Here is an 18,444-nt window from a genome sequence, read left to right as displayed (position 1 = left end):
CTACTTAATCCTTTTTATGAGAAGTATCTTTCAAATTTTAATTTCTTAAAGAAATTTTGGAGTCGTTTCAAACCTATTATTGATGCTTATAGTGGTCCAATGAAAGATGAGTATCGGTTCTGGCCTGGTCTACTGCTAGTGGCTAGGATACCAGTACTATTATCAGTTACTTTAGTTGACAGTTTCATTCAGTCACAGCACTTCCTATTGTCAATGCTATTGACAGTGTTAGTTATTGTGCTATCATTGGGTCATTGTTTTTGTGGAGTTTACAATAAAAGAATGAACAATGTACTTGAAGTTTGGTTCTTGTTTAACTTGTGTATCATGGTTGGTCTATCTGTAGCCTTTACTGATGAGAGTAAAGTATTGATCTGGTACAATACTTGTTTATCTGTTTTTATCTTTAGTTTTATTTTGATTGTTGTTTATCATCTTTACCTGCAGTTATCACATATGAAATGTTATGATGCTCTAATTAAGAAGTTATTCAAGAAACTAGATGAAGATGATCAAGATGTCACTGAATCACATCTAACTGTTGATCAACAAATGAGAGAAATTGTACCAAGTTCTACTGATGTTAGACTCAGAAATAATCATGAATCAGTTGTTGATTTGTTTTATTCATAATCTTTAGTAATTTTTGCTGTCACATTTATTAAATATCTTAGCCATATATTTAGAAGCAGTATATAACTAAAATTAATCTATTCTTCATTACTTTTTAGAATGTTCAGTTAATTACAGTCTCATATAATAATAATAAAATTATTATTATTTTATTATCATTGCTACCATACCTTTTGTCTTTAAGTTAATTCTTTTTTAACACTGCTACAAAAAAAAGTCAATGTACATGTACGCTGCAGCATATACTGATAGTGACTTAGTGCATGAATCGCAACAAGTGTTTTATTTACTAACATTATTAACCACATTATACATTAATACACACATATACACAGTAATATCAATTACAGTGTATGCATTATTACTATACATTGAATTACTATAATTACTATTACTATTATTACTTACTGTGTATATTATACACAGTGACATATGTAGCTAATAAATTAAATTCATGCATCATTCCGCTCCATGCTGTCTCTCTCATTTAAGCCTCTCTTTAGCTCCTCCTCCTCTACCACATCACATATCATAATACTGCAGCATGTTAAATTCAATGTACAAGTACATGCATTAAGTAATTTTGTCTACTTTAAATGGTTTAAGTCTAAATGGTTTCTTATTTTATTGATAATTATAATTATACCAAACTTGATAAAACCAGTCACTAAATGTCAATCGGAGGTAGGTGTGGTTTTCTGATGTGTCGTATGTTGGCCCCAGGTTGGGTGGGTTTGAAGGGGGCGTGGTTACCATAAGGTTTCGGAAGAGGTAAGTCTGTCTCGCTGTCAGGTATGTAAGCATTGGGACGTGGCGAGGCTGTAGTGTAGACTCCATTGGGTAGCTCACGACCTTCATCTTGTAAGGACTGAGAGAGAGGGAGGGGGGGACAGTGTATCAGTAATTGAATTTATTTAAAATAAGTTAAACACACAGAGACACATGGCTACTTGTATAAAAAAAACATAGACACAGATCCATCCACCATACATACCCTGTATATGTACGTGTATAGTATACAGTAACTGTTAATACATTTTCATTCTTCAAAAGTAAAGGCCAAGTCCAAAGTTTATGAATATATGTACATGTAGATTGCATATAAAATATAAATTCTCCCTCCCTATCAACTAACATACCATGTCATTATCAGATGATGATATTTTGTTCAATGTCTTCTGATAGGCTTTCACTATTTCATTAGTTACTTCATCATCAGGGGGTTCCCCTGCCTCTAGTCTCTTGTAAGCTCTTTCAAGTTGAGTCTCCTTCTCACTTACCACTTGACTCAGGTGAAGTGCCAACGCCTATAAATTAATATACATGTACATGTACATGTATATAACGTACATTAAATACATGTACATGTATAAATAAATTAGACCAGGGTTTCCTACACAAATGTAGCTAAACAGCATGAGCTTCATGAGCTGACAAGCAGTAAAGTGTAATAACATAGATAATGCTTTTGGAGTAGCTTTAAAACTTGAATTTTGATGGAAATCCAGCTGTTTCAATAGTGACTTCATGAATATTATTAATATTAGATGCTATAATTTAGAGTATGTTTTTCTCTCTCCTTCTCCCTCCTCACCTGTTGTACTGATAGTTCTGATATACTTGACATTATCTTCTTTGTCAGTTCCCTCAGTTTGGACTGATAGTGATTCCCTTTTGTTCCAACCTGGAATGTAGTCTCTTTCCTTGCTTCTACTTTCTTTTGTGTCCTGCCTAGCAACCTGTGGATCTGTTCCATTAGCAGCTCCTTCTCTAGCAGTTGATGTTCACGCTCAGATAGTTGATCCTAAAATAAATACATTAGAATATGATATTAAATGTTTATGTACTCTAGTAGATATATATTGATGTTCTTATGCTGTGTAGAAAGTTTGAACTGATTCCGACTTTAATTTTTAAAGTTACGGCTATTTTTAAAAATTGGCCAAAATCTGAAAAATACCCTGTACTATAGCCCATGGTTTTTTCCGAAAAATGGCTCTGAAATCACTCCAAATTTTCATTACATTTTTTGATACATATTGATGTCCTTATGCTGTGTAGAAAGTTTGAGCTGATTCCGACTTTAATTTCTTAAGTTATGGCTATTTTTAAAAATTGGCCAAAATCTGAAAAATACCCTGTACTATAGCCCATCGTTTTTTCCAAAAAATGGCTCCGAAATCACCCCAAATTTTTATTACATTTTTTGATACATATTGATGTCCTTATGCTGTGTAGAAAGTTTGAGCTGATTCCGACTAAAACTTTTCAAGTTACAACCTTTTTAAATTATTGTTAGTCTACCCATGCACATTGTGGATGTACATGTACATGTACATGTACATGTATGCTACATGTACTATGAGCATACTTCAGTACATGTACATGTACTACCTGAAGCTTCTGTACTCTTTCTCTTAGTTCCTTACAGGACGGATCCTTTCCTGCTAATAGTCTAACCCTCTCTGGGTTCCTGGCATCACACATCTCCTCCTCCAAACACTTCAATGACTCCTTCGTTGATAATAACTGCAAATAAGAATGAAATAATAATACCGTAAATGTTCAAATAAAGGCTGGGCTTGAATAAACGCCTGGTACTAAGAATCTCCAAGTATAGATACGGATATTTTATTCAATATAAGTCCCGCAATCTTTAGTGTGTCCTAAATGGCCTAACTTGGTAAGCTAAGTGCATTGAGTCTGGAGTTCCGGGTTCGAATCCCAGTTTCACTTTTTCTGTTTTTATTTTACGCAATTTTTTTTGATCTGGAAAGAAATAAACGCCCAGGCTTTTATTTGAACATTTACGGTACATGAATAAAAGCAATAAAATAGCATGTACATGTACATGTACTTGTACTGTACATGTATACTGTAGCTGTAATTTTGTAAATTTTAAAATTATGATGAATTACTAAAATTTTAGTAATTGACTGTGGCATGTGTATAATGGCACATTTTTTATTTGGGACACTCACTCCCAAAAATCCCTTTTAATTACATGTAGATTAACATGTACATGCATGGTATTGTGTTAATTAAAATACATGTATGTATAAATATCATTTAGGTACAGTACATCCATGTACATGTACATGTACATCCATCTTAATTAATTTAAAATAGCACCTGTAATCTTATTAACCTTAGACATAAAATCAATTATTTGTGATGATGCATAAATAAAAGTACAATGAACATGTAAATTCCATTAAACCATTAAGATCCAGTGTTTTTAATGCTATTCATGTACATGTACATGTATATTGTGTTTCGTTACCATGTTCTGGTGTAGCGTTAGTTCTCTCTCTAGCTCTTCTTTCTCTGGTAACTGATCACGATTAATCTTAATCTCTCTCTGGAGTCTAGCAAGCTGAGAAAGACAAGAAAAATAGATAAAAAATAAAATAAAAGTCTTATAATAATTATGATTGCTGTTGGTATATAGTACCTCCATTTTAAGGAACTGCAATTCTTCCTCTTTTTCAGCTAGCTTAGCAATCCCCTGCTGAGTTATTGTAGCTAATAAATAAAATAAAAAATCATGTAATTATTATTACTGTACTGTACACATACATGTACATGTAGCAACAAACAAAGAAGCATATGTACATGTACATGCATGTTCTTGTACCTTGTACGTTAATCTTCTCATGGAAGACACAGACTTCTTCATTCCTCTCTATAAGCTGGAGTCCAGTGTCATTCCTGCTCTGAACCACTTGCTCATAATACTGACAAAGCTACAAATGTACAATAAATGAAAACACTTAATAAATAAATAATAATATTAATAAATAGAATAATAAATGATTAATAAATAATTAATAGGTTATTAATAATTAATAATAGATTAATAATAAATTAATAAATAGAATACACATGTACATATAGACTTAAGGTAGGTTTACACAATTATGCTAATCCTCACTTAATTACATGTACATGTACATTGACATGTAAAACATGCATCAAAAGGTCAATCAAATTGCCCACGCTTTGATTAAAAATCAACAGTAAGCTGGCCTAGCATCATATTGTACATGTACATGTATTATTTCTCTCAATTTGTGCTCTAATTTTTGCTCTCTGATTTTATTTTCTCTCTCTCTCTCTCTCTCTTACTCTATTCAGTGTTTGTTCCGTTGAGTTTATTTGCTGCGTTAGTTTGTAAAGAACTTCTCTTTGTCTCTCAAGCTCGCTCCGCCCATCCTCCTGTTGTGTCCTTATTTTAGTGAGCTCAGAGTGCTGCCCATCCCTATCCTGGGTCTTACTAGCTATAGCTAAATGAGACCTTGCGAGAATCCTAAAGGGAGTAGGAAATTATGATAAAAACAGGTAGAGGAAACTTTCAACATTTTGCATTTTAAATACATGTAGCACAGAGATACTGTCTAAGGACTTCTCTAGAAGCATTAGAAGGGAGAGAGAATCTCTATAAGTCTTAATAAGAACTCAGCTATACATGCAAGGTGGTGAAAACAATTATAGGAATACTTCTACATGTACATGTACATGTACATGTAAATGTTATACAATTGATCTTAGTAAATGCATATATTTATGGGCACATTTAAGTATACAAATATTTACTTGTATTTATGCTACAAATTTTTTTACAAGATTTAATTATTATGATCATACTTTTCACTTATTTAAATCTTAACTTACTTTGTTTTACTGTCCACTGCATTGTGGAGTATTTCCTTCTCGTTTTGAAGAACCTTCAGCTTCTCTCTCATCTCAGCTGAGAGCTGCTGGTACGACTGTATCTGAGAGTAGACAATGTTCCTCTCTGATTTAACGAGCTCATAAGCTTGAGCAAAGTCCCTCAAACTGGAGAAAGAGGAAGAGAAATGTTTAATTGAAAAAAGACAAAGAAAAGTATACACTGGAGATTATTTTAAAAGTATACAGTATACGTAAATGCACATGTACATAAATTGAATAAAAATGTACGTACATGTACATGTACATGTACAAGTAGATTGTAGATGTTCATAGATTGTAGATGTTCATAAAAAATAATTAATTCACATATTACATCACATACTTGTACATGTACATGTACGTGTACTGTACCTTATTTCTAGGTCTCTCAGTCTTTTCTGTTGGTCCTCAATTTGATTAGTTCCTTTTCTAATGTCATCCTCTACCTGTTGCTTCTGACGCTGTAGGAACAAATAATAATAATAATAATAATAATAATAATAATAATAATAATAATAATAATAATAATAATAATAATAATAATAATAATAATAATAATAATAATAATAATAATAATAATAATAATAATAATAATAATAAAAATAATAATAATAATAATAATAATAATAATAATGTACACATGTACATGTAGACACATGGTAAATACTAGTCTTACAATAGCTTTATAAAAGTCTTTGGCACGATTGTCTCTTTGCTTCATCTGAAAGTACAAAATAATAACAACAATAATAAAAGTCATTCAGTTCACATAAAATACTGTATATGTACATGTACATGTACATGTACATGTACATGTAATTTTATAATTTTCAGAGTAAGAGTACATTATAGTATACGTGTACATGTACAATACACTCTCATGCTGTACCATAGCCAGTGCAGCTTTAGAAATGTCTCCCACCAGCTTCTGGTTCCTCCTAGCCGACTGTCTCAGCTCTTTCTCTCTCTCAAGTAGAAACTCTAAACTTTGTTCCTGATACTCCTCAGTACCCGCCTAAGGAGAGGAATCAAGAGATAAAGGAGAGAGAGAGAGAGAGGAAAAAAATTAGCTACATATTACATGTAAATCTGCATTTACATGTACTGTACATGTACCATTTTATTTATCGTATGGCTAGAATCTTTCATGGCCCAAAATTTTCGTAAATTTCACAATTAATATTCAAAATTCATAAAAATAAAATCCACAAAAAACTGATCAAGATAGCCTTTTGACAGAAAATCATGAAAATTAAATTCACAAAATAGATTGATGAATTTGTAAAATTTTTTGGCCATGAAAATTTTTCACTATATGGTATGATAGAAAAGTGAAAAAATTTTATTACTATTATTTAAAAAAATACAATACACTACATCAGTAATAATTATTACTTACCATTTGCTTGAGTGATTTCCTCAGTGTCTCAACCTCATTGGTTAGACTGTACAGTTCTCCTTGTCTTGACTTACTCTTTGACTGCATCTCCTCCAGTTTAATGATGAGAGGCTCCAGGATCCTATGCTGCTGCTCCAGGGCACTCTGAGTTGATCTCAACTGGATCTCAGCTCTTTTTAATGCCCTGGGAATAATAATAATAATAATAATAATAATAATAATAATAATAATAATAATAATAATAATAACAGTAATACATGTATTTCAATAATTTAATACTTTGATCAAAAAAGCAAAGGTTATACTATGGTATTTTTCAGAAATCGGCCAATTTTTTAAAATGGCAGTAACTTGAAAAATTTAAGCCGGAATCAGCTCAAACTTTTTACAGAGCATAAGGACATCAATATGTATCAAAAAATGTAATAAAAATTGGGGGTGATTTCGGAGCCATTTTTCAGAAAAAACCATGGGCTATAGTACAGAGATTTTTTCAAAATTGGCCAATTTCAAAAAATGGCTGTAACTCAAAAAATTTAAGCCGGAATCAGCTCAAACTTTTTACAGAGCATAAGGACATCAATATGTATCAAAAATGTAATAAAAATTGGGGGTGATTTCGGAGCCATTTTTCAGAAAAAACCATGGGCTATAGTACAGGGATTTTTTCAAAATCGGCCAATTTCAAAAAATGGCTGTAACTCAAAAAATTTAAGCCGGAATCAGCTCAAACTTTATACAGAGCATAAGGACATCAATATGTATCAAAAAATGTAATAAAAATTGGGGGTAATTTCGGAGCCATTTTTCAGAAAAAACCATGGGCTATAGTACAGGGATTTTTTCAAAATCGGCCAATTTCAAAAAATGGCTGTAACTCAAAAAATTTAAGCCGGAATCAGCTCAAACTTTATACAGAGCATAAGGACATCAATATGTATCAAAAATGTAATAAAAATTGGGGGTAATTTCGGAGCCATTTTTCAGAAAAAACCTATAGTACAGGGATTTTTTCAAAATCGACCAATTTCAAAAAATGGCTGTAACTCAAAAAATTTAAGCCGGAATCAGCTCAAACTTTATACAGAGCATAAGGACATCAATATGTATCAAAAAATGTAATAAAAATTGGGGGTAATTTCGGAGCCATTTTTCAGAAAAAACCATGGGCTATAGTACAGGGATTTTTTCAAAATCGGCCAATTTCAAAAAATGGCTGTAACTCAAAAATTTAAGTCAGAATCAGCTCAAACTTTTTACAGAGCATAAGGACATCAATCAGAAAATACACACACATGTACATGTACAATAAAAAGTCCCCACAAATAATACCACATGATGCATGTACATGTAGTTGCTCTAACTTTAAGTCTTTGTCTTTCTCTTTAGTCCTAATCATGAGTCCATCATATATTGACCTCTGCTCATTCGTCCTGTGCTTGTACTGGAGCTCAGTATTAGCACTACATGTACAGTATAGAATACAATTAAAATACTAAACAATAATGTACTATAGATACATAAAACACTATTATTTTGTATGCCATATACTGCCCAATGCATATGTCTAGTACATGTACATATGTACATTGTGTAGTTTGTTTGGACACTGCTACTGTATCTGTCTGCATCTACATGTACACACACACACTCCATACAACACTTGTCTACACTCACTCCATATTAGTAAACTCATAATACACATAATCCTGACACCAGCTTTACAAGTACAAGTACATGTGTACATTTAGTTCAATAGGGAAGAGTCTACATTCTCAGGTTAATACAACAGACCATAGACAGGCCTAAGTGTATTAATTATGGTATACTCCTGTGTGCTGGCCTGTTACATGCAATAGATACATAAAACACTATTATTTTGTATGCCATGAAATATTATACTGTGGATATGTCTAGTATATGTACATGTACATTGTGTAGGTTTGCTTGTTAAAGGGACACATTCACGGAAGCACATCATCTTGAAAAACTGGCCCGTTTTTCAAGATGACATCATTAATGATGACGTGTAGTGTTGATAACTATTCATAATGTACGGCCGCACCCCTAAAAATTAAGGCAAAATGGCTACTCGAGTGGTTACTTGTAAATATTCCTGGTGTTTCTTCACTAAAAAGAGTATCTTGGGGTGGCAAAAGAGCTGATTCTGGTCAAGGGAAGTGTTCTACAGATGCCTACTCCTGGTTCTACGACTGATTGCTCTGTCTCTACTCTCTACGCGTGTCTAAACACGTGTTATAACTATTAATTAATGATCTGTTGCACGCCCAATTTAATGTTTACTTCCTCTACAGTAACGTGTGCATCTATTTCCGTGAACGTGTCCCTTTAAGGAGGCAGACATTATTACTGTATCTGTCTACATGTACATAAACACTCCATACAACACTTGTCTACACTCACTCCATATTCTAGTAAACTCATAATACACTGCACATGCATCACATAATCCTGACACCAGCCATACAAGTACAAGTACATGCATATCTGGTTCAATAGGGAAGGGGTTACATTCTCAGGTTAATACAATGGACCATTTATAGACAGGAAGTATACCATAATTATGGTATAACATGCAGTCTCAGCTTATAGGCCACATGTCACCACTAATATGGTAATATAGGGGATACCGTAAATCAGGAAATTCATGCAGTAGAAATATTTGTGTTTTAAAATGGTGCTGTACGTGATTTAATATGAGACCATGTCATATTATTAAATATGGCATGTAAATGTAATCATACATGTGTCATCAACTATTTGCAATATTCTAATTCAGTAAAATTAAAATCACAAATAGATGGTATTAAGCAGTAGCTGGTGTATATAGTGACAGGTGATGAGTGTGTCCTAGCTTACCCTTCCTCTAAATATGCTGCCTCTTGTTCTTTAGCTAAGAGTATGTTCTTCTCCATACCTTCCAGTCTTAATTGCTGCATAAAAACATAAAGAAATACAGCACTTAATTGCACATTCATGTTCTATTAGATTTACATGTGGATTTATGAATTAAGAGAGGTAATGTACATGTACATGTACATGTACAGTATGTACAATGCATGCTTGCACTAATTAATAATTGTACATGTACATCTTCCTTTTATTTTGTATCATTTCTTACGTTTTTCTCAACTTTACGTCGCTCCTCCATTGATAGTGCTCGCTCTGAGACAACCTCCTCCTTCATGTTGTTGACAAGTTGAGTCAGTCTCGCTATCTACAGACCATACATTTGTACATTTGTACATGAACACGCATACTACTGTACATGTATTGAAATAGCAATACCTGCTTATAAAGTGTGCATGAATAGATTCAATCCTTACCTCTTCATCTAGTCCTTCAAGAACTTGAGTATGATCCAATACCTGTTTCTCATTATCACTACAAAAAGAGAGAGAGAGAGAGAGAGAGAGAGAGAGTGGGAGAGAGAGAGTGGGAGAGAGGGAGAGAGAGAGGGGGAGAGAGAAGGAGGAATGAGGAGAGAGAGGGAGAGAGCAAAAGAACGTACAATGTACATGTATATGCTCATACATTGTACATGCATGTAACAAGATGGCATGACAGGAATGAAGGAAAGTGAAAGTATCATAACATTATCATTAGTGGGAGAAAGAGAGACAGGGAGAGAATTATGATAATATTTACATGATCAATTAATAAATGAAAATGATACAATATTCAGTCAAATCTGACACCTTGGGGACCAATAAATTAATATACCCTCCTGATTATGAGCCTGTCCTTATTTCAGAGGTTCATTAATACACATTACTATTGTATTGGGACTGATACTACCTGTCCTCATTATAGAGGTGTCCTTATTTTAGAGTGTCCACAATAGCAGGTTATACTGTACATGTACATGTACTGCATTTCAATTAGAAACATACGCTATTTGTTTCCTGATTTTATCCATTTCCCTTGGTAGGTTGGTAGGAGCTATCAGTATACTGGAGAGATCCTCTTGGACCGTGTTCTCTAGTTTGTGAAGTTCTGCTGTGTCTCTTTGAATGCCAGCAATAGTCTCATTCACCTTGTGGACCTCATCTTTGAGAGAATTAACAATAGCAATCCTCTACAATAAAAATAAAAATAATATTAAAATATTTATATGATTACAAATTCACAATGATATAACATTACATGTTCAATGTATACATGCCCTTAAATATGAGCTGATTCTTATTTTAAATGTTTGAGTTATGTTCATCTTAATAATGTTTCAAAAGTAGTACCATATGGTACATCACACACAGACACAGTGTGATACCATATCAGTTGGTTATTTTTGTGGTGCTTTATTTTCGTAGTCAATGAAAACCACGAAATATTAGACTCAGGAAAATAACACAACCTGATATTACATTGAAATTAACAGCAGAAAGTATAAAATAAATAAACTACATGTACATGCATTAATTAATAGAGGGAGTATTGCATATAGATGTACAGTTACTGCAATGTACATGCACATATAAGGCAGACTGATTATTATTATAAATTACATTAAAAGCTGAGAAGTGAGAACATATGACGTATCCTTCTACACGCTCAACTGGACCAAGAAATCATAACACCAAATAGACGTCATAAACACATGTATATGTACATGTACATGTACATGTACATGCATACACATAGCGGTATGTACTTTGTATATGTACATGTGTACAACACTGTATTGAATATCTCAAGGCTAACCTGGTCAATTTCATCATGTAGTTGATGTATTGCAGTATCCAGTGATTGACGCTTCTCATCAAGTTCCTGTATTAATAAAGAATATACACATGTATGGTTCATATACGTGTACGTGTATATACAGTACATGTATGTGTAATTTCAAACCTCTCTCTTAGGTAGGTGATCATATTCTCTTTGTAACTGTCTCTTCTCCTCCTCTAGTCTACATGAAAGAGAAGGAGCTTACATTAAATGAACTGACATTTATAATACATTTGTAGATCTACAATGTACATGTATATGTGTCTACATTAATCCCATTTTACCAAAATTAATAATAAGTAAACTATATTTTAACTTCTAATCACTATAATTTTAATGATCAAAGGCTACCATTTACTATCCCACATACCCTTATATCAATATTACTATGTAAATGTAGGTACATGTACGATTTCTACACGCCTACATGTGCATGTACTTTGACCCATAATTAAATTTTTTAATTTAAAATTTTTAATATTAAAATTTCACTGAACTACAAAGCTTTTACAGTCTACATTGTAAAAACACACACACACACCAAAGTTTAATGTACATGTACACCGTAGTACATGTATATGTACATGTACATTCTGTATTATACATGTACATACATGTACTTATGCATGTACATGTACATGTGTCATGTAGGAGTATTATCACTGGACTGTAGCACTGCTATTAACATAATTCCCTTATAAACTCCCCAAAATCAAAAACATCAGAACCACACAAACAAGCCATTAGCCAGACAAGCACACATCAATGAAGCAGGTGGACTTCTATTGTCAAAATAATGGACAGTCAATAATATACAGCTGCACTTGGAGAATGTCGTACATGTGCATTTAGTATATATTTTAAATTATTTAAATAATCAGGAATTACTATAATTCTGTAAGTATAGATCATGATCATGTACAAGGAATGTGACAAAATAGTGTCTTGGAATGTACATGTACATGTACATGCAATAGTGCTTGGCATTAATCATTACTGTCTGTCTCCAAGTGTACAACTATTATTACATAGTGCAGAATTTTCGAGGGCTATAAATTTCGTGGATTTCACAATTTTTGAAGATTTGCAAAAATTACTTCCGCAAAAATCAAATTATTAGGCAGACGGTACAAATTGGCAAAAATTAAATCCACAAAATAGATCTTTAGACAAATTTGCAAAATTTACAGCCCTCAAATATTTTTCCAGTATTATTATTACTACTAATATTATTATTATAATAAAAACAAGAACACTATTATTATTATTATTATTATTATTATCATTATTACTAGTATTGTTGCTCTTACTGTTCAATTTCTCTGTCCAGTTTTATTGTTCTATTCTCAGTTTGGAGTAGCTCGTTGTGTTGAGTGAGGAGAGTCTGTCTCAGTTTGGAGGTGTGAGAGCTATCAGACTCAGGGAAACCATCACCTCTCTCTATGGTAGTCTGACCAGACGACAGTTGCTTAAGAAATAAAAAAACAAAATAAATAATAATTATCTTCAATAAAACTACATGCATATACAATACACAGGAGTATGTATAATACATTAGTTATAAATATCTGTATAAACACTGATTCAAAAGAAGTACATATGTGGAGAGTGTTTCTTAATAATGCACACACTTGCAGCAGGCTTCAATAGAAGGCCATTGGATACTCTCTGTACATATTATTTACTCTTAGTTACATGTACATGTACTTGTACTTCTGAGATTATGAATGTGGAATACAATGTACAGTAGTATTAGATTAATTTTTCCAATACATTGTGCATACAGTAAAAAGGTCATATTTATGCTATTAATTATTGTTACCTGTTTCAGCTCGTGTGATTTTTGTAGAAGAGCATTCTCAGCCGCTCGTGACCTTATTTAGAAAGAAACACAAGTCAATGTACATTGCAACTAAACAAACTGAGATATAGTGGGCTAAAGTGGTTTACTTTAACTCTAATATCTACATGTACATGTATGGTAAAAGTTGACAATACAAAGTATACAATTGAACTAACAGTAGATTTAAAAGCAATGTACATGTACATGTACATGCAGCTATACTGTAATTTAATACGGTATCTCTTTTAGCTATTTTCATGCTATTACTACAATTACAGTTATTATTATTATTATTATTATTATTATTATTATTATTATTATTATTATTATTATTATTATTATTATTATGTACAACTACCTTTCAATGCTGTGAATTAGAGAATTGTATTTCCTCTTCAATCTACCAGCTCTTTCTCCAGATATTGAGCCATTTTCAACAAGCTGCATCAATAAAGCAAATACCTCATCTCTTACACAAATAATACATTATTATTAATAATACCTGATCCAGTAGATCAGAGGCAGCTATTGACTGACTATGCGAAGAAAGGCCACCTTGTTCTGGTGGCTTAGCAATCACCACTTCCTTCTCTGAGTCTTCATCCACACCTCCTGTCTCCTCATCTTCTGAATCAGTCACTCTCTTGTCACTAACGAGAGAAGAGAGTCCACTCAAGGACATTGTGCCAGCATGGATGGAGGAATCAAGTTGTTATGTTGCCATTGGCAACAAGCCACACCCACAGCAAATATTATTGAAGCCATGAATTAATTTAGTTTCCGTGTTTTCTTTTGAGCAATATCTATGCTTTTGAGCTATAGAAGAAAACAAAGTTAAAACTAGCAATTTTCCATCAAACCTTCCTCTTAAAAACTTGCATCTTGGAAAATTTCCGACACTATAAAGGGCCATCTTTTACTAGAGTCCCGTCTCCCCGTGTTTTTGGTTAGCTGAATTAGGGCGGGTACCAGCTACTGTAGCTCCACCTAGTGTTATTTCCAGACCTGTTTCCTGCTTTTAGAGGCATTTTAATTTCTCTAGCCTTTGAAGCTACACCAGTTTTCAGTTTATTTACTTTAGCTGGTGTCCTTGCTCTAGTATTGCTACATTCCTTGACAATGTCTGTAAAAGATCAATTTCGAGAGATCCTATCGAGCAAGGAAGGACAAAAGCTCATTCTTGATGAATTTCCCTATTATGACTTTACCACACTACTCGTTAAGTTCAAAGCACTAGACAAGGAAGAAGCGGATCGGTTGAAATATGAACACAAATCAGACAGCAAGGAGCTACTGCTAGCTGTTGTGAGAAGAATAGTTGAAAAGGTGAGTCTCTCCAAACAATCGAAAAAAATTAATTTAACCTTTGATTGACTACGATATTCTTCAATTGCAACAAATTAAAAATTATAATAAAAAATTCTACTTTTATATGATAATTATTATTACCAAGGCCATGTAGATACACATTTACATGTACGTGTATATGCATTATGTTTACTTGCATCTTACGAAATGTATTTTCAATTAGACGTTTTTGATTTCCATCCTTTGCCAGGTCACGTTAATATTATTTGCAAACACTGCCTGTACCTGCACTGCACATTTATACGTGCATGGATTATTTCATTAATGTAATCACATCATATTGTTAGCTGTAATTATTAATTGTATTATTTCCTTGCTTGCTTCTTGGCATCCTCATAGGATGAATTAGCAGCGTACAATGTCTTCAGCCAAATCGTACAGTTCAAGAATACTCATGTCTGGCAGCTGCTGTTTCCATTTAGACCTCAACACTCTAAACTTCAAGTCACGAAAAAAAGTAAGAGAAAAAGTGAAAAAAGTGAGAGAGATGGAGGGAGGGAGAGAGAAAGAAAGGGGGGGAAGGGAACGAGGGGGAAGGGAAAGTAGTTTTGTGTTTTAAAAATGTCAGAAATTTTTGTGGCCCAAAAGTACTTTGATCTCCCATGGCTTAATGCAGAAGCAATTTTTTTCATTAAGTTTTTCAAAATTTGCAAAATTAACAAAAATTTAAGGTCTCAGAAATTTTGAGCTATATGGCAGAAAAACATGTTTACATCTTTTATTCTGCAAGTTGATATGCACTTGTACATGTACATGTACTTGTATTTGTGTACTCAAACGAGTAATGGAGACATTCTAATTGTAAGGATATGAGGATTACTTTGTACGTGGGGAGCACATGCTTACATACACCTGCTTGGAGACGTGCATGATGTAAATATATCCTCATGGTTACAGGTGTATAAACAGTATAAACAGGTGTTGAAAAGAGAGACTACCTTAATGGTTAAAAACACTAAAATTAGTAACGCTAAACATGACTTTTGCTGATTTCGCTAAAATTAGTAGATGCAAATAACAGTAGGCTTAAGGTACATGTATACTGTAAACAGAATTGTAAATATGAGTAGAATGTGGAAGCTTTTAAAGCATCGAAAGTGTAAAAAAGAGAGCAAAAGAGAATGCCCAGGAGAAAAATAAAGCAGAATAACATTGTATATAATTATCTATTTTTGTAGCTGCTCCTCCAGCTGCTGCTCAAAATTCTCCTCACGTATTATGGCTGTGTGGTAATAAAGAAATATTTGATCAAGTGAGAGAAATTGCCGGAGTACCCGATGGCAAAAATAATCAAAAAACACCAAGTGGACACTTCATCTATGTTGTGAGTTAAAACATCTTTTAAAATATCTTTAAAACACAGACAATGATCCTACTACGTTTTATTTGTATTTTCTCTTTATTGTTTTAGTGTCTTATCTTCGTTCCGTATCTATAATTTATCAGTTTATTGTAAATATAAACCAACCTAGTGCTTGTACATGTTTATACTGATAATAAAACGCCATCAAATAATTCTAACCGCCACTCTTGTGCCGTTGTTCCATAAACACGAATTCCTGACTCTTTTTTTTAAATACACATTATGTCATCGTGTGGATTGAGAGCTCAACAGAATGAATGTTTGTTTTGACATTTATTACATAGCAACGCTCCCTAGGCAATTGCACACTGTATCACATGCTCTTTGTTTTTTTTGTCTTGAGAAAAAGATGAAAAGATTACAGTGGGCATGTCATGACAGCGGCTTAATTCTTATGTATTACTAATCACAAGATTTTTCACATGAAATTGTTTATGTGTTTCTCATTAAAAGGGAAAATATACATGTAAATTCCATAGCATCATGCCAATGTTTATTTTAGTACACGACTTCATGTTTACATATTTGTGTATGTATGGTAATTAGTGGGGCTTTTAAAGCATCACTTCCTTCCTCCTTATTCCCCTCTCTCTCCCTCCCTCTCTCTCCCTCCCTTTCTCTCCCTCCCTTTCTCTCCCTCCCTCCCTCTCCTCTCTCCCTCCCTCTCTCTCTTCACACTTCATCTTTGTAAGGTTATTACACATTAGCTGAATCTCTTGTTGATTCACATTCAATACATTAGCCCATTAACATCAGGACATGCAACAGAGACAGACTGACTGACACACAATTGAGACACATACAGTAAACAGTGTAATCTAGCTAGAAGCTTGCATCAAGATTATGACATACAGTGGGGGACTTCTTATCATTTTGACTTCCATCTAAATTTACCTGTTGCAATGTACATTGTAATAGTGAAACCTACACTGAGTAGTCTTTCTGGGTAAACTGATTGTATTTAGAAGCCGAACTAAGGTTACTACCTATTGCAGGGATACTACCGTATCTGTTACTAAAAAATACAAAACACACACAGAGTAAATGGATTCAGTGACATTCAATAACTGTCCCTAATTTTATAAGCAAGTGGGAAAGTTATCATAATAATGATAATAATACACTGGAATTTTTTAATAGTTACAACCACACACACACACACATTTATTATTAATACTGTTAAGAAAGCTATGATAGTATAATTATTATGATGTAATGGTAATGATAATAAAGTTACATCATTACATTGGAAGAGTTATGATAGCATTTGATGTACATGTACATGTATGCAATGTAGACTTAGCTTAAATTAGTCAATTCATAGTATCTTTTCCTCTTACATAAATATGCACTTTAATTTAATGATTGTGAATGTGAAGCATTTTCAAGGCAAATTTGCAATACTTTGCTTGTGAATAAAAGAAGTTTAATGAATCAGTTTATGGTCATGTGTGGCCCATTAATGAGCTAATGTACTTCCTTCCTTTTTGTGATTGTCAGTCTGTCTCCATGTGTATACTCAACGGAACATGATAGTGTACATGATTATTGATAAAGGATATGATTTGGATTACATGATGTACATTATTGTATTACTCATATCATTATTATTATTGTTATTCTTTGTATAGTTATTTCTTCTTGTACCCTTCATCCTGTATTTGTCTTGATACATGCATAACGTATCAATGTTTTTAATGTACTTAAATTGATCTATTTTGTTTATTTAGTTCCTTTTTTGAACTTAATTTGGTGCTACTCTATCGCTAGTTTTTGTTATTGTTTAATTTGGTATTCGTCTTCCTTAGTCATTTTTATTTATTTGTTAACTTACTTATTTATTCATTTATTATTTTGTTTATTTATTAGGAACTTCATCCTCTTGTTGAAGGAGGGAAGGACTTCCCTGTCTGGGTGTTTTGTCCAGTAGATAACTCACTTGAGTCCCTAGCACTAAAACTAATGCAGTATTACAGCAAATCAAAATACTTTATATTCACTGGAACAGGCAAACCAGTCAACCATCATCCAAGAGTACAAGAGACTGATATTTGCATTTCACGACCTAAAGAGTCCTCCCCGTTGGGTTTTATTGAAGAACTCTGTCATATGAATGCTTTGTGGGGCCTTGATGTCCAGTCCAGTAAACCATGGGGTTGTTCTAAAATAGTTTTTGGTAGCGTTGGTAGTTCTGTTGCTGCTGGGTCTGATGTGATTAGTAGTCCATCAGTTACTTTCACTAATGCTGGAGAGGCTCTGGTTAGAAGTGGTAAACCAACCCCCTATGCTTCTATACTATCTGTAAGTTTTTGAAAAGTATGCTATTTTTTCAAGGCTGATTCAAAAGTGAAACTTAAATTAAGGTAAAGCCTTAAG

General features: G+C 33.2%; 2 protein-coding genes across 2 annotated transcripts in view; one reads left to right on the top strand and one right to left on the bottom strand.

The window, feature by feature from the left end:
* Nucleotides 1-1,202: 1,202 nt before the first annotated feature.
* LOC100632423 (coiled-coil domain-containing protein 146-like) lies at nt 1,203-14,287 on the bottom strand. Its single transcript, XM_020000944.1, has 25 exons — nt 14,198-14,287; nt 13,840-14,153; nt 13,696-13,778; nt 13,317-13,368; nt 12,805-12,962; nt 11,618-11,675; nt 11,471-11,536; nt 10,660-10,844; nt 10,093-10,150; nt 9,888-9,983; nt 9,626-9,699; nt 8,110-8,208; nt 6,746-6,929; nt 6,236-6,361; nt 6,023-6,067; nt 5,719-5,807; nt 5,308-5,472; nt 4,762-4,942; nt 4,271-4,379; nt 4,088-4,158; nt 3,917-4,009; nt 3,028-3,162; nt 2,228-2,437; nt 1,773-1,940; nt 1,203-1,501 (listed from the first exon to the last, which is right to left on the bottom strand). Exons 2-25 carry the CDS (start codon nt 14,017-14,019, stop codon nt 1,301-1,303), a joined length of 2,886 nt encoding a protein of 961 aa, XP_019856503.1. The 5' UTR covers nt 14,020-14,153; nt 14,198-14,287; the 3' UTR covers nt 1,203-1,300.
* A 68-nt stretch (nt 14,288-14,355) lies between these two features.
* Nucleotides 14,356-18,444, top strand: part of LOC100632299 (uncharacterized) — a 5,630-nt gene continuing 1,541 nt past the window's right edge. The window contains exons 1-4 of the mRNA XM_003389166.3: nt 14,356-14,663; nt 15,045-15,162; nt 15,884-16,029; nt 17,938-18,369. Of these exons, the coding sequence (XP_003389214.1) occupies nt 14,457-14,663; nt 15,045-15,162; nt 15,884-16,029; nt 17,938-18,369 (903 nt within the window). The 5' untranslated portion in view covers nt 14,356-14,456. The remainder of the gene's footprint in view (nt 14,664-15,044; nt 15,163-15,883; nt 16,030-17,937; nt 18,370-18,444) is intronic.

Source organism: Amphimedon queenslandica, unplaced genomic scaffold (assembly GCF_000090795.2).
Source record: "Amphimedon queenslandica unplaced genomic scaffold, v1.1 AMPQUscaffold_13135, whole genome shotgun sequence".
Lineage (NCBI taxonomy): Eukaryota > Metazoa > Porifera > Demospongiae > Haplosclerida > Niphatidae > Amphimedon > Amphimedon queenslandica.
The sequence above is the reverse complement of the archived record's forward strand: the minus strand, read 5'-3'. Positions and strand labels throughout refer to the sequence as shown.